Genomic DNA, 21,477 nt, shown 5'->3' on the forward strand with positions numbered 1-21,477 from the left:
GACGGTGGGGATGGCCCAGGAGGGAGGGGTGACGCTCTTGACCCCTCACTGTGACTCGGCCCCGAAATGGCTTTTGTAGCTGCGGCCGCACACGCCTGCCTGAGCCATCGCCACGCAGGACGGCATCGCAGGTGAGAGGAGGGCGCCTCACCTCAGGATCCGTGGAAGCTCAGGGCTCTTGTAGATGTACTTGTGCCTGTAGCCAAGGTCCGAGTGGAAGGGGATGAACTGAACCTTGAAGTCTCGGAAGCTGCGTGACGGTGCAGCAATGTTGTAGAGCTGGGGAGGGAGAGGCGGGTCAGCGCCTGGGGGTGACCTGCCTACTGGCCTCCCTCTGCCACAGAGAGCAGCCCGTGGCCGCCGTCTCCAAAGAGCAGCCCAAGACCCCCGTGCCCAGCGCCCTACAGCCTGCCTCGGCCACAGCAGGGACCCTCGGGGCCACCACTCAAGACCCTCTCCGTCCTCACGCCCGTCTTGCAGACCGCCCTTCCTCAGGGGCCTGCAGCACCGCAGAGAGCCACCTGCTACGGGATGCGGTGGTGGCCTGAGTGCCAGGAGCAGCCCCGATGGCTCAGTCCCTGGGGCTGGGTGGGCTGTGTGCCTCAAACTTTGCCGTGTGCCTGGGTCAAGGCCCGCCAACAAGGTGGCTCAGGACCTGTGCCACCTCAGCCCCCTCCTCCCAGCCCGGGATGGCCAGGTCACGTGCCCGGAGCAGCTGGAGGGAAGGACCTGGCCCCCGCACACCTGCCTCAGGCCTGGTCTGATGTGGCCTGGACGTCGCGCCCTCTAGCAGGCCAGCGCCACGGCCAGACAGTGCTCTCTCCCACCCTAACCCCACCTACAAATCTAATCGGGTTTCCTGGCAGCAAAGGCAAAGCAAATACGGCAAAAGCAGACACACAGGCAACATGGCACCCCCTTTGTCGTCAGTCCCATCCCAGAGGCAAGAGAACAGGTGAGAGTTCTGTACCAATTCCAGCCACTGGGGGAGCCTCGCCATCAAGGGTTCTTTCCCTCCAGCCAGTAACTGGCAAGCCCTCCTGGCTGAGTCCCCTGTACGGGGACCCAGGAGATATTCATTTGCTTATTTTCACGTTTCCTTCTGGGGCGGCATCAGCTGTCCAGCCCCGCCCCACCCCTGCTGCCAACCTCCTCTGCCCTCTCCCTCACAAGGGGCCCTGCCAGCAGCAGGACCCTCCTCCCCACCTGCCTGGCCTAGCCTGGACCGAACATGAGTTTGCCCGACGCCCGCCAGACACCCACCTTTCTGCCGAGCTGGAAGGGCACGACAGGGTCGTCCTCGGCGTGCAGGATGAGCAGGGAGCAGGAGATATGCTTCACGCTGCAGGGAGGAAGAAAGGCGCTGGACTGGCCCCCAGGAGGAGCTGGGGTCTCCTGGGCTCCCAGTCCTGCCCACAGCAGGGACCTGGCTTAGGGAGCGCTTCACCGTGGTGTGGAACGCCTCAAACTATGGGCATTTTAATAGAGAACTAGCAGTTGATTTCTCAGATGTTTCCATCAATATCTATTCTAGGTGACAGGTGTCAGCCAAATCTAGAGATCAATTCATTCACCAAATCGGGTCCCTGAATATTTCCTGGAAATTAAAAATTATTTATTTTGCTAGTAGACTACTCTTAAAAAGTTACAAAACAATATTTACAAACTAAGTAATTTAGGTGGGCCAGGAAACTCACTCAAATGAACTTTACTGGACATCTGTTGGCAAAAGAGCCACCCTCTAACTTATCTTTCGTGTAAATGATATTTAAGGTCACTCCTGAGCGTTTCAAGTAAATTAACATTCTCAACAGATTCACAGGATCCTATCCTTCAGCAAACCACCTAACAGAAGGACTGGATGGGCCCGGGGTCTCCTAGGCGCCCCTCACTGAGGTCTCACGGGGAGCTGCTGGATGCAGCAGACACCTGTTGTTGGTGATCCCATGCTGATCTGGGGGCTTCACAAGGGCAGCCCCGGGGCAAACCTGGCAGGACCAGGCCTGGGGGCGCGCCACCCCTCAGAGGCCCAACTCTGGCAGTCTGCAACTGCTGCTAGCGGCTCGCAAGTTCACCCGCCCACCGCGTTCCACTCCCAGGGTGGAGCGCTGCTGGTGTGTGAGTCACGCTTTGGCGGGCAACGTCTTTTCTGGACTTCCACCCACGAAGCTGCTCCGTAGCCTCTCTGACTCTGGAGGCCCCCCTCACATGCTGTCACCTTACCAAATATTTGGGACCAGACCTGCCCACCAAGCTGGGGCTCCTGACTTGCAGCGGGTGAGGGCCGGCCGGCCCACCAGCACTCACACAGGCTCAGCTGGGGGGCAGCCAAAGGTGGCTTTCTCATCGTTGTCATTTTTAGAGGGAACCCAGTCTATTCAGATCATTCTTCTTTTAAAAATGTAGATTTTTAAATGTTAACTGCATATTCAGATAAGGATTTTTCCTTTTTCTTTTTTTTTGAAGAAATTAAACCCCATGAAATTAAGATATCACAAAGATAATATCAGCAGAATCTGAATGTTGTCCAAAGAACAGTCCTTAAATAGAACATGTAACTGCTGGTTTACCTCAGAGAAATACTTTTAATATAAAACTTTGTAACATCTTTCCATAACCAAACACAAAACCTATGGCTGAGGCAAAGTCATTTTTTGAATAACAGTTGCTATTACTGCTTTAATACCTGTTTAGGAGTTCTGGTTTTGACAGATAATTTTCAAATAAAACGGCGTTATGGACCAAAAATATGTTGTCTTCCTATCTCTTTAATCTAATCCTACAGTCCTTCCACACTCCTGGTTCTCCTTCTCTAACTGACATGCCCTTTACAGAGACGTGTTGCTTACAAAAGATCCCTGTGTATTCAGAATCCTATCCCACTTGGTTAACGTGACTCAAGACACTTATTCTGGGGGTTCTTGGGGTTTTTCTAAATTCTCTTCCATGGTACTCACTTTTCATCATTTGCAAACTGAATTCCACTGCTTGTGATGGGATCAAGGAAGAACCAGTCAAACCCAGGGAAGTATCGATAGATCTGGAGGCAACATGTAGACAACAAGCAGAGGATCAATTAAAACACCCCCCGCAGGGCTGAGGGTCCAGACAGAGGTGCCGTGTGCCCGGGGGTCACTCCTGCTTCTGAGCAGGCTGACCTGTGGGCCCCCTGGAGCTGGGGGGGGCGCCCCTGCCCTTCCTGGCCCCCGCCCTCAGACTCCCTGCTCAAGAGGCCCCCAGACCGGCTGCAGGGGGGCTGCCCGCAAACAGGGCTCCCACACCTCAGACTAGGAGACCAGGCTTCTCACACACAACAGGCTGCCACCCCCAAGGAATGGGGTCCGTGTGACTCGGGAGAAGAGCAACATCAAAGGAGACCCAACAAAGGACTCTTCTGTCTGAAACGGAGCAGCATGAGGTCGGGTGGGGCCGACACGGCTCCCCTGGACACACGGAGCAGTGGGAGGAGGAGGAGGAAGCAACAGGGTACAGAGGACCCTCCTCTGGGCCCGGCCTGTAAATGGAGGGTCCAAGGCCTCGAATCCGGCCAGTGACGGCACAACAGCATGTAATCCCCACCAGGCCTTCCCTGGGGTGCCCACCAGCTCCACTCCTGGGGAGGCTGCCGGGACAGCGCCCTCAGCCTGCACTGAGCCCCATGGGCAAGCAATGCCAGGGGGGCAAAGCCTCCTGTGGGTACAGCCGCCCTCAGGCAACCTGGCTGTGACTCCATCCTTCTACCTGGCACAAAGTTATAAACATCCTGAGCGGCTCTGTAGTCAGGCCAGTGCCCAGAACTAAATGAGAATTAACTTTTAATAAAGTTTGTATTCATTAGACTATTTAAATAATAATTTTATGATATTTAAATTTATTTATTATACACTTACAGTCATTTTTATATTTTATAGCAATTATTTTCATTATAAAAATAAGTCCATTTTTAATAAGATCTGTACTTGCCACTGAGAATGGATGGCTCTTAGCTTCTTCGCGGATGTTAGTAAATGGAGATTCCAATATGAGGGCATCTGGAGGTGTCTCTAGATAAACAAACGGGGAACTGGGAGGTGAGCAAGAAGCCCCAGTGAGACACACTCCTCCGCTCCCCATCCACGCACCCTCCACAGGACAGCGGAGCCCGGCCCCTGGTGACGCCCCGCCAGCCGCTGGCGGATTGGGGGAATGGGGGTGGGCCCTCAAGGGTCTGCTCAGGCCCCCACCTCAGCGCCTGGCTCTCGTCTCACCGTACGGCGCGTCCACCACCACCCACTTCACGAGAAGCCCCAGGGCCTGGAGCACAGCCGGCTCCCCAACGCTCCACCCGCCCACGGGAGCCGGGCCGTCCCCACGACGTGTGACCCCACACGAGCCCCTACCTCGCTCACAGAGGCGCCGCACCAGGTTTGTGGCCACTCTGGAAAGAAAAAAAAAGTTCAGCTGAATTATGACAAAAATTGTTTCAGATGAGATCCTCCTAATACTCAAAGGTGACCGAGGAAGCTGGGATCTGCAGTGACCAGTGGGGTTTTGGGCGGGGGGAGCACAGGTGCCCCAGCCGTCAGCCAGCCCCTCTGACAGGGCACCTCCATGTCCCCGAGGCATGCACCTCACCTGGAGCAGCCCCTTCAGGCCACACAGCGGCGCCCCAGTTCACACCCGGTCCGTATGGGTGCCGCCGGGACACAGAGGAGGACAGCAGGGCCCAGGGCCGCCCCGCCAGCAGGGAAGAGGCTGCAGTCTGCCTGCACAGCTCCTGGGGGCGGCAGCACTTGCAGTCTGCCAGGCCTGGGGGCCTCCTGCCTTCCCAGGACCAACCTGGGTGGGTCCCATGCAGACACCCAGGGCAGGATGGCCTGCTCTCCTGTCCAGGGTTCAGTCCCCCCGCGAGGGCGGGCCAGGAGGCCCTGTCCCAGGCACTGCCCAGCCTGCGGCCCCAACCCGCCTGCAGCCACCACGTCCAAAGGAAAGGCAGCAGAAAAACAGCAGGTGCTGGTCTTGGGCTCCTTTAGAAACACTGGCCCCTACGCCCGTGGAAGCGATGCAGGCAGCTCACGTGGAACATCGAAGTGCTTCCTGTCTTGGCAGATGGAGGAAGGGAACCACCACTGCTGCCTCCCCAAGTTCTCCGGTGACGACGCCAAGCGTGGGCTAAGGGGCCCACTGTTCGCAAACAGAATCAAGGCCCCGGCTCCTGGGCTTGCTGGGCAGCACATACGTCCTCAGCCAGGCCAAGGGAAGCCCGAGTGCCCTGTCCCGTTCTGCTCGGACCCCCCTCCCCAGGGCACAGTCCTGCTGAGGCGCGTCTGCATCCTCCCTGCGGAGGAGACGGCACCTCCACGACTGCTGTTGTACCTCCCGTCACTTCCTGGGTTGAGGAGCTGAAGTATCTCAAGCCCCTCGTGGTCTCTGTGGTGCTTCATCCCCTGCCCCCATCACAGCACTAATGGTGCTACAGGGCCCAGAGGACACCGGGGCCCCTAGGAGAGCCTGGGCTGGACAGTCGCCCGTGAAGACCTGCTCCTGCAAAGGCCACGCGGGGAATTCTTACCCGGTGCCGAGGGAATGGCCCCAAATATACACAGGGTTGTCTCCACTTCGCGCTTTGATCCAGTCAAAAACATGGAGTGCGTCGTACGTCATGCCCCGCTCCGACGGCGTTCCTACTGAGTCACCCCAACCTGGGAAAGCAGCAGCAAGAGGAGGACGTCACATGCAGCCCAGGGGACCTCGAGGGGCAAGCCCACCTCCTCCCCCTTCTCAGCAGGAGGCCCAGAACGTCTGGGGCCTCAAGGTCTCAGCCAAGCCAGCTCTTCTTCTCCCACCTCCTCAGCTGTCACAACCTCTGAACCCAAACGGCCATCCACCCGCCCTCATCTGAGTCTCGACGAGCAGCTAGCTGAGCAGACGGGGTGGTCGGACACGCAGACCCCTGCCGGCCCCAACACCTGGGGCTTGCCGCCAGGATGAGGCACTGACAGGCTCAGCCAGGGAGAGTCCAGTCCGCCCTGGGGCCCCTGAGCCCAGCCCTGACTCCATGGCCCAGCTGTGGCCCAGCTGTGGACAGGCGTGGAGAGGTCCCCAGACAGGCAGATGGCAGGCTCAGGGCAACTCTGACCCAGAAAGGAAGGGGCTTTTAGCATCCTGTTTGCTTAACAGAGGAAAGCCAACTGTCTCGGCCCCTAAACCTTGACCTCCCAAGGGACCTTCCCTCCAGATTCTCAGAAAAGTCAAGTGTGACTGTCATTTCCAGCAGCTCAGCAGTGAGTCATCATCAAAGGATCTGAAAGCACCACAAGGCTCAGAAAGACCAAGTCCTGCTACATAAGCAAAACCCAGAGGCAGGGGCACCACAGGCCACCTCCCTGGGGCATCCCAGACCCAGATTAGGGAAGGAGCCAATGTCAGGGACAAGGCCAGTGTGAGGGCTCGGGGCACTGGTGGCGGCAGGGACAAAGAGACAGGGAGAGACACAGAGAGACAGAGACAGGGACAAACTCTTGTACGGCTTAGAAAGGCAGAGACTCAATGGGAAATGAAAAGAGGAAGTGCTAGATGGGATCTTATTTCTGTTGGAAGCACCAGAAGGTGAACAAGGAAGAGGCCACCCCTCTCACTACCCTGAGGTTCCAGCAGCAGGAGCAGGAGGAAAGGATGGGCCTCATTTCAGAGTTTCTCCAACGCAGCACCTTCCTCCTGATGGAACACTCTTCCACCAAAGAACCATCCCTCACCCTATGGTCAGCAGAATAATGGCCCCCAAAGATGTCCATGTCCAACCCCGAAACCTGTGCCTCTGGTACCTCACACGGCAAGGGGAATGAAGGGTGCAGAAGGAAAGAGGCTACGAATCAGGAGACCCTGGGATGGGAGGTGATCCTGATCAGCGTGAGCCCCCAGTAATCACAGGGTCTTTATGATCAGAAGGGAGACAGAAGTCAGAGCCAGAGTGATGCAGACTCAGGCCACAGGCAAGGAGTGAGGGTGGCCTGGAGAAGCTGGAAGAGGCCAGGAACCTGACTCTCCCCTGGAGCTTCCAGCCGTGCCCACACCTTGACTTATCCCAGTGGCTAAAGATTTTGAACTCCTGACCTCCAGAACTTCAAGATAATGAGTCTGTGCTGTTTCGAGACATTTACATTTGTGGTAACTTCTTGCAGCAGCAAGAGGAAACTCTTCCAAAGTTCACATCCAGGTGATGTCAACTGGCTCCTGGGTCTGCGGATGTGGAACCCCCCCAACCGCTTACCCCCAGTCAGGGTGAGCTGGACAAGAGGCCTTTAGCCCTTTGGCCTCTCCCACCAAGGACTGTCCAAGGCACACACTTGCCACACAGCTGCTCCCTGCCAACACAAAGCATTTTCCTCACGCATCAAACCGTGGGAGGCCAGAAAGAAGAAATACTGAGGGGCGAGAAGATGAGTCTCTCTCTTCCCTGTCTCCATAACGTCAACAAAACCAGCTGTGCTGAGCATGAAACGTGCCCAGCTGTGGGGAAAGTCTGAGTCCAATAAAGACAGTACTTCCTACTTTAAAAATGTGGCTGACAGAGGGTGTGTGCTGGGGTTCCAGGCACCCTACAGGGGCGGATGCACGCAGGACACACCTCCGAAGACCCTGACCCTCCACCACATCCACGTGCTCACAATTGCCACAGGTCACGGCAGAGCCGCCAGCCGCGCAGGAGCCTCTCAGAGCAACACCTGCATATCCCACACCGACCTGGAGGAAGCGGGGCAGCCCTCACCTCTGTAGTCAAAGGTAACCACGTGGTAGCCAAGGGAACTCAGCACCTGGAAGTGAAAAACAAACACCTGGGCAACATGGCTCTGACTAAACCCACTAAACCCAAGCAATTCCAAGTGACTTTATGTAATTTGCCGATTTCTGGCATATGATCCACAAAGTCCATTCATCCTGATCTTGGAAACTATCCCCAGAGGCAGCAAAATGGGAAGCATTCCATGGGGAGACGTCCATAACAGGCAGTGTTAAAAAGATCAACAATGATTATTAACTCAAAATTATCAGGGGGACCCCCTTCTGTTCACGCGTCCTGGAAAGAACAGCCAGAAGCAGGCGGCAAGCGACGCCCAATCTGTCGCAGACCGTGTGGGTCACACCCCGTGGGCACTGCTCCATCCATCTGCCCACTGTGTGGCCTCTTCTGTCTGTCATAAGCTAAGGGCACCGCTCCGTCCATCATAAACTGTGTGCCGTCCTCACCTACCTTGTAAAGCTCCACCCGGTGGTCGCCTCCTCTAGATCATCAGGGAAAGGAAACAAGCATGGCTGTTAGTGCATCTTCTCAGAAAGGGGGCCCAGGATCAACACTGTAGCATCTGGGCCCTTAGGGCCTGGCCCCCAAACCTACACAGGAGGGTGGTGGACAGGTCACCTCCTCCTCAGGGCACCTACGCAGCTCCCAGCTTGCCTCCACAGTATGGTGCCAAACAAGGGACAGTCTGAGCATTTGGGGGATCTTTCTTAACTATTACCTCACCTTTGGTTTGAGCAGGCCATACAAACCTTCAGTACAAACACCAGAAGACACAAAGGGCCCCTCAGCTCCCCAGTGTCCAGGACCACCCATGAACAGGAGGGAAGCACTTCCCTGCTGGCACACACACCACGGGGACAGGCCACAGGCACCTCCCGCCCCAACCTTTTCACCTACAGAGCCAGAGCCAACTCTCAGAACTCTCCTCCTCGGCCATTCACGCCCTCCCCTCGTGGTCACTTCGGCTCTTTCCCACCTGCTGCTAACTGAGGTTCTGCTGCTGCGGCCACCCCCTAACGTCCTTCCACACACGTGTATCTGCGGGTGGATGCTGGGTCGAAGGTGTGATCGTGATCTGACAGCCACTGTGAGCCTCCCAGCCCCTCACCAGCAGGCTCCAGCTTCAGAGACTCGGCCGAACACCACGGCCGAGCAGGCGCCACTGCTGACACCACCTCACGCCTGCACCTCTCTCCAAGGACTGTCCACCTCTTTCTCCCACGTTCTGCCCAGATGCTGGCTGGCTGTTACCGTGCACAGATACCCCTCGGCAGAGGGAAGCACCTCAGCAGGCGGCTCACCCTCACCAGACTTCTCAGCTCTTTCCCTTCTTTATGAGGAGCATTTGGCCAATTTCCGGGGTGTGTGTACACGGAGCGAGTGTCCTCAGGGGAGGCGAGAACACGACGAAGGAGGAAAGCCAATATAACCCAGAAACAAACATTCAAAGGACTTAGCTTCAAGACCAGAAGAAAATACTGCAGTGTCTTCAGTTACCTTTGCAACAATTTGTCACGGCTCTTTTCTAAATGTCCCAATACCCTACCTTGAGCAAGAAGGGGGATTTAGAGCGTGATGGGGCTGGGGGCGTCCTGGGGGTCCGAGGCTGCTGCTGTCCTGCCCGGCCGGGTGGCCGCCAATATCTGCAGCCTGAGTAGTCCTTGGGGACGTGGAGGGGGGTGGGTGGGGGTGGGCAGCAAACCTTCAAAGTCACAAGATTCCTTCCATCCTGAAGTTACAGATGGACTTTGTCTTCTTTACCATGTGATTGGCACTGCTCACAAAGAACTCCAAACTTGCCTCATTTACAGAAAGAGGCTACAGGAGCTGTTTGTATTCACTTGCTCTTTGAAAAGCGGAAGAGAAACCCGCTGTAGCTTGTCCCAGACGAGGGGAAAGCAGGCTGCCAAGAGCGTGCTGAGTCAGTAGCGCAGCGCGCTGCTCTCCCGGCTCCGTGTCCCTGCGGGCCCCACTGCCTGGACATCCTGCTGCCTCCTCTGTGTAGCCCCTCTGCCCAGACGCCCGCTGTGGCCTGCTTTGTCCTCCTCGCCGGTTCTGCCTGTGAACTGACTGACCCCAGCCCGGCCCCGCAGTGCCCGGCCTCCTGCTGCTTCTTGCTGGCTCTCTCTCACGAGACCCAAGGAACAGGGACCCTCCCAGGGGTTTCAGGCAATGCTTGTTCAGAAAACGCCCCTCTTCCTCTCACCCCACCAGCTCTCCTGCAGACTCTTCTCAACAAGGCTGACCGTGTGGGCTGGAAGGAGCCCTCTTTAAACAACGGCTCCAATCCCCGCTTGTCCGAAAGACATCCATTAAACCTACTCTTGAACAGCACCTGGGATAAACCTGGGCGAGGGCTTTATCTGCACAGACGTAGGTGCTTCCTTGATGGCCCACTGGGATGCGCTGGCACTGCCGGCTCAGGGCTGGAAGTACCCTGGCCTGAGAGCGTGGCATGGCGGCCCCCCGAGGACAAGCTTGTCCCTGCATGCTCAGCTGAGTCCCATGAGGACTCCCCCACCTTCAACGTCACCCTCGCCCCTCCCCAGGAAGCATGCCTCCCCCTCCAGCAGGGCACACCTGCCAGCAAGAAAGTGTCCTCAGACCAGACAGCAGATGCTGGGTGAGCAGGGGCGACTTCCTGGGCACACGGTGGCTCTGCAGGGTCTCAACAAACCTCGGCTGAGGGACCATGCCTCCTGCCCACTGAGAAGCCTTGTTCCCTAACCCAGGAAGAAGGACACCCCTCTGGCTGAGGCTCTGGGTCGCTCTGACAGATGCAGCAACCTCCATCCCACCCCAGGCACGAGCTTCAGACCAGGGGTTTCTGGACACAGCTGCCCACATCTGCTCAGCAGGTGGTTTCCAAGCAAGCAGACCCGGTCCACCTTGCACACAGCCCTGCTCTGCTCTGGGCCTGTGGGAACACGACTTCATGCAAGCTTCTCCCAAACCCCAGACAAACCCTGCCTCTTCGTGTGTTCTCAGGACGCCCATGTCCCAGGTGCACCCACGCTCTCACTGCGATGGGCCCCACGAAGGAGCCCTTCCTCACCTGGTGCCCGCGTTCCCGTGCAGGTACAGGATGATCGGGTGGCTAGAAGCCAAGGCATCCTCATACCACATCTGGTCCTTCCCTTGGGCGTTCTTCCACCAGACAGTGGGGACAGTGTGCCTGGAAGCAGAAGCAGAGGGGAGCGGCAGGTGACGTGCCTGCAGACGGGATGCCCACGGCTCAAGTCACAACTGAGCGGAGAGCAGGAGGCTGGGTGGGCTGACTGCAAGCTGTGAGGGCAGCTTCTGGCAGCTGAGGCAGGTCATTTCCTGACTCGCGGATGGGCCCTCTCTGGGCCCCAGAAGCTTGCCCCGGCAGCAGTTACTAGGGGTGGGGCGACAGCCGCTCCTCCTGTATAAAGGGGAAGCTATGTGAGCTAAGACCCCTTCCAGCTGGGTTCCAGCACAGAATGGGCACTGAATAGACACTGGGCAACGCCATGTCCCCTCAAACTCATCCATGTCTTTAAGTACGTAACTTAACTCACGACGTAAGACATATCGTGCTGTTATATGTACTAATTCAGCAACACGGGGCTATGGGCTGGACTGGAAGCCCGGCCATCGTTAAGGCACAATTTCTAACACAGAGCCTGTCCACAAGCCGTCTTGGCCAGACGCACCGCTGCAGGAGATGTCACAGGCCCATGTGGGCAGTCCTTCCATGCCTGGCCAGGCAGGTGGACACTTGTCTATGTGGCCAAACCCTCCTTTAGAGAGGTGCTCTGGTTCATCTTAACTCAGGACACATCAAAGTCACTGTTCATCACTGGGGAGGGTCTCATTTAATACCTTTTTTCTGTAAAACTTATTCAAATTCATTCTTGGGAAGTTTTAAAAACATTACATGGCCGATTTCTTCTTTTCTAAGTGTTAGCATCTCGTTTCTAACGTAGTCTCTCTGACCCATTTCAGAGGACTGCATTTTGGGTGGTTCTGACAGCTGCAATTATCACTCCCCCACAATTACAAACCTATGAGACGGAAAGGTACATTTGGAAGGTGCTGGGAGCTGATACGCCTCCAGTAGCCAGCCTACCCAAACTCAGAGCTCCTGACGAAGGCCCAGGCAAGCTAAGCTCTCCATCCCTGGGCTCCTCCCCCTGCCAGGCAGAGGGGAGCTGCCCTCCCACCCCCCCCACCTCCAGCTCCTCTGCAGCAGGAGGACCTGGAGAGGTGCCAGTGAGGGCAGGTGGTGAATGGAGTTGCTGCCACCCAAGGGCCCGCACTGCGAGCAAGACAGCGCAGGGTGCAGACCTGGGCGGGCTGTGGTGCCCACCAGCACACAGCGGCTGTCACTTCCCGGAGACTCATGTGGTCATCACCAACACAACCTTCACAGGTAACTGTCCACAAATACCTGTCCTGTAACACGGCTGCTCTGCTCGAGGAAGAAGCCTGGCTGAGCCCACATCTTCAAAGCACAGACCCTCTTAACCATCAGGAGAGCCACCAATTCCCCCAAACACCTCTGAGCAAAACATGTCAGGCTTCTGACTGAAAATGAAAATGCACAGCAGCCCGCATGCACACACTGGTCGTAAATGCTCCGTTAAAACAAACCAGAAATGACCAATGACAGCCCCAGCCTCAGCCACTACGAACCAGAACCTCCCTCTCACCCTCTGGTCTTTACGCAGGACCCCCTGCCCTCTGCACAGCACAGGGAAGCGATTCAGAGCACTTCACTCAGAAGCTTCTCACGTCCACAGCAGTTCTACTGAGACAAAGGCAGCAATTCAGAGCTGCTTCTGAGAGAAAGAGAAGACGCCACAGGAAAGCCAGTCCGCTCTGGTTCTGTTGTTTGTAAATACCAACTAGTCCACAGTAAAAGCATTAAATCATATTCCACAGAAATGCCAAGAAGTCACAGAACTTAGGCCCAACCTAAATTTATGGCTAAAAAAGTAAACGCTAAAAAAAGAGCAAACGCCACCACTATCAAGAGCTGAGTGCTGTGTGTGAAAGAAATGCAGCTGTTTTCAACAACTGGGTGGGCCCTTCTCTGCAAGACAGGTGTGGCTCAAGCCTGCGCTCACGATTCTGTGATATATTCTCTGTTTCTGGCTTTCTTCTCCCCTGGAAACGAGGCTTTCTGCAAAAACCAATCTGCTTTGAAAACCTCAGAACAGAGCTGGCCATCTCGTGCCCCATTATTCAAGGAATTTAGTTGAGATCTTTCCTTTGGAAGCGGCAGGTAAAAGATAAAAATGGACAAGCAAGAGTTTCAGAGACGGCTCCGCTGTCAGGACAGCAGTGGCCACACCTCACAGGCCTTCTGCCTCCTGGAGAAGCTGCAGAGCCGGTGCCCGCCCCTGCAGCCCTGAGGCTGCACACTCACCAGACTCCAAGGGTCACGTCTTCCTCTGGCTGGAGGTAGTAATTACAGGTGTGATTCAAACCTTGATCCTGCGGTTTTTTCAAATCAATGAAATAGGGAACGCGCACTGTGGGGGACAAAGAGATGGAAACCAGGATTAGTGAGGGTGGACGGACACACACGTACACAGCAGAGGTGAAGCTCTCAAAAAGTGCCAAGTACTTTCCCAACGCTATACTGCCTGGGGCACCGGGCCCTCCAGCCTCAGGCGGGGCTGGAGGTAGGTGTATCTACAGATCCTTCGGCAAGGACGAGGTCCAAGCAGAGACCCACTGAAGGCTGTTCAAGGTGTGAGAAGATGTGAAGGAGGGAAGGAAAGATCCTTGGGAGACCTGAGGGTCAGCCTGGCCATGAGAGAGGCTGGAGACAAGGAGGCTACGACTGAAAGCTGGAGCCAGGGTGTTGGGGGAGGGACTGTGGGAAAGGCGACAGACGGACGTGTGTTCTGGGCCTGGGGCCACGGGCTTGATGACCACCTGAATGTAGGTGCGGGCCAGGTAAGTGGGATTCTGAGGTTCCTAGTGCTGTCATTTAACAGAGAGTGAGGCCAAATATGAGGAGTGGGTGCTAGAGGTGGAGGAATCCACAGAACCCACAAGCCACACAGAGTCGACGGAAGGCATGGGAACAAGACAGCAGCTACTCATTCAGCCCTGAATTTAACAGGTGATCTGTAGACAGGGCAACGGCTGATAAACTGCAGTGTACCCAACGATGGGAAGCCTTGGGCCTTCAGACAGAGGCAGCCGATATCGAAAGACCTGGAGGAACCTCCGTGAATTACAGGCAGATGAGAAGAGCAGGGAAGGAGGGTAAGATCACTGTGCTGCTGCTACGTAATCCCATGTCGTCACTGTACAAGCAAGCAACACCAACACCAACACCAACACTGAGTGTGGCTTGGAAAGAAATACAGAGAGACACACCAGGCTGTGAACATGGGTTTAAAGTGTGTGTGGGGGGTGGAGGCGAGTGTGTAATTTTCCCCTTGTATACCAGTGCACTTTTATTGCTTGAGATGAACACAATTTTTGAAGTTATATTTAGTTGAAAAATGAAAAACAAAAAACCAAACCTTGAGATGGGATTTACTCACATTATAAAATGGCAATTCCCAGAGCGGGTGGGGACAAAGGGCAGTGTAGCCCTGACTTCCAGCCAGTCCCGCCTTCAACAAGGAAGTCATGCAACTCTGGTTTTCTTTGGTGAAGAGAGTAGTTTCATTGTGTAACTCACACGGCCTCTCGGCACCAAAGCCCTGCATGCCCACCTCACGCCCCAGGGCCTTTGCACCTGCTGCCCCCCCAATACTCTGCACCCACATACCTACATTCCAACTCTTACTTCGTCAAATGTCCCCACAGCTCAGTAAACGTTCACTGAAGAAATGAAATAGCCAACTCACGAGGACATAAGGATATGCACATGCTCCTTCTCCCCAGGAATTCCCTGAGCATTTCAAACCACGGGGAAGACAAATCCTCCCACCAGGGCTGCTTTTGAACCTCCAGCTTCTTAATCCATCTCTTTTCCAAGCAGCAGGCTACATTTTAAAAACTTTAATTATTTTCTCTCAACAGAAAACCGGCACTCAAAGGAGGTGGAATCTTATTTACTGGTGCACCTTCCCAGTACTCTGAACACCGTCCCTGAAACAGGCTGGTACGACTGTGACCACAGCATTTGCTCAGCCATGAGTCACATGTGATGATTCTGGGATTTGCACCCAGGCAGCCCGACTCCATAGCCCACACTCTTGACTAATCGGACAGGAAGTGAGGAAGGTAAACTGGCTCTGATCCTGGTGGGCCCTGAATGTTCTCGAATTGGGTCCCCCCAAAAGATATACTGAAGTCCTAACCCCCAGCACATCAGAAGGTGACCTTGTTTGGAAACAGGGTCTTTACAGAGATAATCAAGCTTAAGTAAGGTCATTTGGTGGACCTGATCTAATACGACTGGTGTCCTTATCAAAAGGGAATTTGGATACAGACAGACAGAAGGAAGACAACATGAAGTCACAGGAGAAGGCAGCCGTGTGATGGAGGCAGGGGCAGCAGTGGTGCAGCTACAAGCCAAGGAACACCAGCCACCACCAGAGGCTGGGAAGAGGCAAGGAAGAGGGAGCCCACGCCTGCCAACACAGGGATTTCGAAGCTCCAGAACTGGGAGAGAATACATTTCTGTGGTTTTAAGCCACCCTGTCTGTGGTGTTTGTTGTGCTGTGGAGTCAGAGTTCACTCTGACAACATCCTCAGGGAGGGCTCCTGACCAGCAGGCCTAGAAAGGTCTCCCCTGGACGCGTCTCTTTTAGACAGAGGTGCCCGCTCCTGCCATCCCTGGTGACTGCTCCGTGCTGGGGAAGCTGAGGCTGCAGCGTCAGGTGGCAGTTCATCATCTGACCACTGAGGGGAAACGACTTTGTCAATAAAACTCTGACTATGTCCAACAAGTGCTGACTCAGTCAACTCTGCTCCTGAGGCTGGAGTGCCCGTGCCAAAGGGAAGGTGGGCACCATCGAGGGCTGAGGGCACTGCTGTCAGGCCTCACGGGCTCTCTCCCAGAAAAGGCAGCCATGCAGCTTACGTGCTGCCCCAGAGCTCCGAGAGGGCCCCTACCACTGAAAAGCATCTTCCGAGGATTAGCAGTTAATCCTAAAGCTTCCAAGCCTGAGAAATCTAGAACCAAGAAACTCAATCCTGCTCTAGGACAGACTCATCCCACCAAGCCCATCCTCTGGTTCACTTTCATTTCTGTTTTAGAAACCGTGGAAAAGGATGTAGTTAATGCACCAAGTGCAGGTGCTGCCTGTGTGCCTCCCCTCCAGCTAGAGAGAGGTGCCTGGTCAGTCCCGGGGGGTGAGACAGCCCCAGAGGAACCACCTGGCCACTACTGGTAAAAGCAAGCAGAACTGCTGCAAGACAAAGGAACGGAGTCAAGGGGTGCAGGGCCCCAGGCTGGCCTGAGGAGGGTCCAGGATCTGCCTGGACCAGAACACGGCTCACTCCTGTGGCCACAGCCCTTGGCCCGTGACTCTGGGATGCAGGCTGGAGCCCACCCTCCTGGCCCCTGCTTCCACCGCAGGGCTGAAGCATGGAGAGAGCACCCAGCCCGCCAGCAGTCCCCTGAGGTGGCAGGGGCAGGAATCGGGAGCCGGGGACAGTGACCCAGCTCCTCATCGCTATCGATTACAAGCTCCGCCTCACACAGAAGTTGAGTGCACAGCCCAGGGACCCAGCACACAGGCCCATGCAGCTGTCAGGACCAGGCCTCTGGGTTCTCCTGCTTCCCCAGCTGTGTATTATCCACCCTCTGCCCTCGCTGTCATTTATCAGCAACCACAAACATCATGGGGAGTGATTTAGAAAGGACCCTCGAGAGATGGTGCTCGGTGAACAGTGAGCAAACACAAGAATGAACAGAAAACAACGGAGCCTGCCATCCTTTCCTCAGCCAATCTAGAAGATACTGGTGGGGTGAGAGGCCAGAACTCCTGGGCTGCAGAGAACACGTCTGACTGCCTGAGAACTGTGAACAGCGGGGCTATGCCCCATCCCAGGCACTGAGTAAAGACCACCCTGATATACGGGCAGAGGTGGGCCACCAACAAGGGAAGGGCTGGGAAGGCCCTCTGGGTTTTATCAAACTCCAGCTCCCCGACGGGCTCTGGGCTTCCACAAGAAGAAAGGGATAAGGAAAGAAAGCTATCAGGGGTCACAGGGACTGCTAAGGGGAAGGAAAAAGAGGAGGCTGAAGGACCGCCATCCCGTGAAAGCTTTAGTGGACAGGCTGGCCTTCGGCTTGAACAACAAATGAGCAATTCATATATTAACCCTAATCTCCAAAAAAGGCCCAAGGCAGTGTGCAGACAAGAGCAGTTTTGCACCAGCCTCTGAACTCAAACATTCCTTCCCACCAGGAGACGGCTCTAAATCCCAGGGCAAAGACTGTGACAAGGGGCTGGTATCACCACAACATCGCTGGGCTGGGGGCGGGGGTACTGACTTTTGAATGTGAGTACTGAAAAGCACATATATTTATGCTTACATGTACAGACACACACAAAAAGACCAGCAGGAAATAAACAATGTGACAGCGATTTTCTCTGAACAAGTTTCATTTTCTTCTTCACGCCATTCAGAGTTTTTCAGTTAATCTTTTGTTTTTAGAAAGATCATGTAATTTTTTGTTTATGAAAATATATTTTAAGTAGAATAATGCCTTAAATCATAGATGCTATCCTTCATCTAATGCTTATTTATCTGAGTTATACATTTAGTTTCAGATAGAATTGCTATGAACTTAAGACTATTTTAATCATGTTTTGGGGCCCAAAAGATTGTTACACTTCTTTCAATATCCAAATGGAAATCCACAGCTCACGATTCACATCTTGAGGAGATAAGAATGAAGATGCCCCCCGAACACGCAGGCCCTCCAGAAGCGTGAAATGAAACTGCCACGTCACACTGCAAGACAGCCTGGAGATCCCCATCTCCTCCACAGGGGAGGGGCACAGACAACTACCCCACTTCCACACAGTAGGCATATGGAAACAAGGAGTTGGGGACGGGTGTCTCTCTGGGGGGTGCAGGATGGCCCCACGGCCCAGCCTGGCCCTCCTCTTCTGTGCCATGGAGCCCAACCCAGAGAACCCAGGAACATCCTGCCATTTCATTAGGAAATCAACAGTGCAAAATTTGTGGGCTGTGTCTAAAGTTACCCCAATGACTGACCTAAAGAAAATCAACTCAATTCAAATATTTGCTGGGACCCCACGGTGTGGCAGCCCAGAGGGCAGCAGGCCACCTGCTGCCAAGACACCTGCCCAAGGGGCCTGGAGTTGTCCGGAGGCCTGCCTTGTGGGAAAGCTGTGCAGGGCTGACTGTAAGGTCTGCTATCGGGAAATCTGCAGCCTGTGGCTTCGTGTTTGCGTGTAACCCAAACTCTCTTCTGTGCTAGACTGACTGTGGACATTTAAGGGACATTACAGTCAGAAAAAAACAAAACTTTCTTGATTTTAATAGGTTGTGAGTTCCTTCTAAGTTTGTGCTTCTCACAAGCGGTGAAAACTCAGGGATGATAAATTCCTGGAAGTTAAGCCACGTTTATGTTAGAAAAATCAAATGCTTCATAGTGTACCTACATGTGTTTTACACTTACTTTATGACACCCAAATAAAAAACGCATTTTAGGTTTATGAAGTATTAAATATCCACCTCACTGTTTCTGTTCCTCCTCCTCCTGTGCCTCTTTAGAGCAGACATTCCCTTTTAGCAGCGACATCCACTTTTCTGTGATCAAGTCTACTGCAGACTTAACACCCCAAACTCATGTGCCCCAATGCACACGGGCCTCTGCAGAGTCTGCAGCACTGGTGTTACTCCAGACGAGGGGCCACCCACCCCCTGCCTTGCTGCCCCAGGCCAGTCGCACAGGACACCTCAACACCTCTTGTGTGTCCTCTCCCCCCACCTCCTCTTCACCAGCTCCCCCGCTGCCTCCATAGCACCAGCCCAGCTTCCCAAGCCTCCAGCTCCGACACACACAAGTTCAAACCCACTCTTTGCAAACCAGCACAGCCAAGAGCGTGCAGAGCCTGCCTCATCTGCCCTGAGTGCTCCCGACACCCGACTGCAAGGCCACCTCTCATGAGGCACCTGCTGTGTGCCAAGCACCAGGTTCTATCCGCCGACCTCTAAGGCCCGCAGGCGCAGTCCCCCCTCCCTGCCTGGCCTCATCTTGAAGGTGTAAAAGGATGCTCCATAAAAGGATTATTCCTGGCAACCGTATACTTCATAAACCTGATACTTCTACCCTTTTTCCTCCCACTTGCCCAAAAGTAAACATATAGCATGAAAAAAACAAACAAACAAACAAACTTTGGAACATACCAGGTCCAAGTTAACTGAAGGAGACTATAACACCTCTAAAGCCAGCATATAATTCCACAGAAACCAAAGTATGTCAGGGTTTTTTAAGGGGGGAAAAAAAGATTTTTTTTTAGTTTAAAGAAAAAAGGCCTAATTATTTTTAAGGCACTATTGTCAGTGGTCACCTTTTCCAAGGACAGTTAACCTCCTAGACTGCACAAGGGACAGAGCCTCCCCAACAAGACAGCTTCAGAAGACTCTCCATGTCATCAACATTTCTACCCACCTCAGCTGAAGAAAGACCCCTCCACCACGCAGTAGTCACCTGTGCACACAAATGCCAACCCTGAAGAGCAATGCCCTCGTGACAAACATCTTTTAACTGGGAAGGGGCAAAGGGAACCTTCTGGACAATAAAAAGGCTCTATTTCCTGATCTCAGTAGTGAATATATAAATACATAAATCACCATGAAAATGAACTCTTACTAAAATGAAAGGAAAAATGGACACACAGCACTTACCGAAATTCAAGAAAATCAGTTTGGCCTGTATCCCAGGACACAGTTTGATGAGACATGGAATGGCCACGTACAACCCCACGACACAGAGGAGTATCTTCCTCAGTCGGAAGCACAGGCCCTTTCGCCTGAAAGAGAAAAGCAGTGAGCAGGTCAAAGGCAGGAATGAGTCTGCGTGGTTTAGTAGCAGCATCACTGACCAAGATCCATACCTATTGTTTCCAACAAGAATATCACCAATGATAAGAGGAGCCTCCCACCTGCTTTTGCCTTTTAATTTGCGCTTAGAACTCTACCAGAAGGGTAAAATTTGTTTCCTGAAAGCCCAAGAAACAGTCCTGCTGATTTCCTTTGTGTGCCCTGGGATCAGAACCCAGCACAGCCATCAGATTCTCAGAAAGTGCCCAACTTCATGTCAGACAGTAGCTGCAACTTCACCTCAGGAGAGTGGCTGCCTCTGAGCCTCTGACTGCCCTCCTGCAAGCAAGCGTGAGCTACCCATCAGAGGAAGCACGTATGGGACAGAACCTGCCACACCAGGTCCCGGGAGGCAGCAGGGGCTGAGAACAAGGCTCTGGCCATCACTGCATGTTCTCATATTTCTGCCCGCATACCCTCCAGAGGCCCCTTTTCCGGGGACCTCGGGCCAGGTCATCACCCCAGGTCTCAAGACTCTTCTAATCCACAACCAGCTCCAAGACTTCCTCATCCTGTTCCTGATCCCCTGTTAAAAAATGTCCCTAGCCCAGAGAGTCTCAAACTTCTTGGACTAAGGGCCTCTCTACAACTGAAAAATTGAGGGCCCAAAAGAGCTTCTGTTCATATGATTTGTGTTTATTACTATTTGTTTTATGAGAAACTAAAGAAAAATTTAAAATATCTATTAAGTCATCTAATAACAATAAACAACCCATTACATGTTAATATAATTAACATCTGTTATAAAAAATGATATTTTCCAAAACGAAAAATTTTAGTGAGGAGATTTTTACAAATTTCTTTAAGTCAGACAGCTTAAAAGAAGACAGATGGGTTCTCGTATCTGCTTCTGCATTCAATCTGCTGCAATCCCACACGTCATGCAGCATCTGGAAAGCTCCTGAAACCCCATGAGAGATTGAAAGTGAAAAAGGCAAACAGCATCTCAGTGTTACCATGAAATCTCTCTGACCTCACGGACATGCTGAAGGGTTCTGGGGACCCCATGAGCCCCAAGCACACATGGAAACTGCTGCTTATCTCAGCATATCAAGTCTCAACCTCAATGGGTTTAGTTATTTATTTCTGGACTATTTCAAAAAAAAGTAAGGTGGTTTAAAAAAATATACCTTGAACTGCTGACACATGCAACAATACAGAAGGATCTAAATGCATTAGGCTAGGGACTTCCCTGGTGGCACAGTGGTTTAGAATCCTCCTGTCAATGCAGGAGACACGGGTTCGAGCCCTAGCCCGGGAAGATCTCACATGCCACAGAGCAATTAAGCCCATGCACAACTACTGAGCCTGCGATCTAGAGCTCATGTGTCACAACTACTGAAGCCCGCGCGCCTAGCCTGTGCTCCGCAACAGGAGAAGCCACCGCAATGAGAAGCCCACGCACCGCAACTAGAGAAAGCCCGCGTACGGCAACGAAGAGCCAATGCAGCCAAAAATAAATAAATAAATTTATAAAAATAAATAAGTAAAAATTTTTAAAAAACATTAGGCTAAGTTAAATAAGACAGACACAAAAGACTACATACTGTATAATCCCATTTGTCTGAAATTCCAGAAAAAGCAAAACTACAGAGACAGAAAAGCAGAACAGTGACCTCAGAGGCTGGGAGTAGAGGGAAGAGATTGCAAGGGGCATGAGGCAACTTTTGTAG

The 21,477-nt window shown here is 53.6% G+C and overlaps 1 protein-coding gene across 1 annotated transcript in view; it reads right to left on the bottom strand.

Moving 5' to 3' along the window:
• The window catches only part of ABHD12 (abhydrolase domain containing 12, lysophospholipase), a gene marked incomplete at its 5' end in the record, with an annotated part of 69,538 nt that overhangs the window by 1,485 nt on the left and 46,576 nt on the right, over positions 1-21,477 (bottom strand). Inside the window, 11 exons of the mRNA XM_079718825.1 lie at positions 152-279; positions 1,264-1,342; positions 2,958-3,040; positions 3,964-4,043; positions 4,380-4,417; positions 5,552-5,681; positions 7,748-7,793; positions 8,231-8,261; positions 10,836-10,955; positions 13,176-13,281; positions 19,610-19,734. Of these exons, the coding sequence (XP_079574951.1) occupies positions 152-279; positions 1,264-1,342; positions 2,958-3,040; positions 3,964-4,043; positions 4,380-4,417; positions 5,552-5,681; positions 7,748-7,793; positions 8,231-8,261; positions 10,836-10,955; positions 13,176-13,281; positions 19,610-19,734 (966 nt within the window). The remainder of the gene's footprint in view (positions 1-151; positions 280-1,263; positions 1,343-2,957; positions 3,041-3,963; positions 4,044-4,379; positions 4,418-5,551; positions 5,682-7,747; positions 7,794-8,230; positions 8,262-10,835; positions 10,956-13,175; positions 13,282-19,609; positions 19,735-21,477) is intronic.

Source organism: Hyperoodon ampullatus (assembly GCF_949752795.1).
Source record: "Hyperoodon ampullatus genome assembly, chromosome: 14".
NCBI classification, from domain to species: Eukaryota; Metazoa; Chordata; class Mammalia; order Artiodactyla; family Ziphiidae; genus Hyperoodon; species Hyperoodon ampullatus.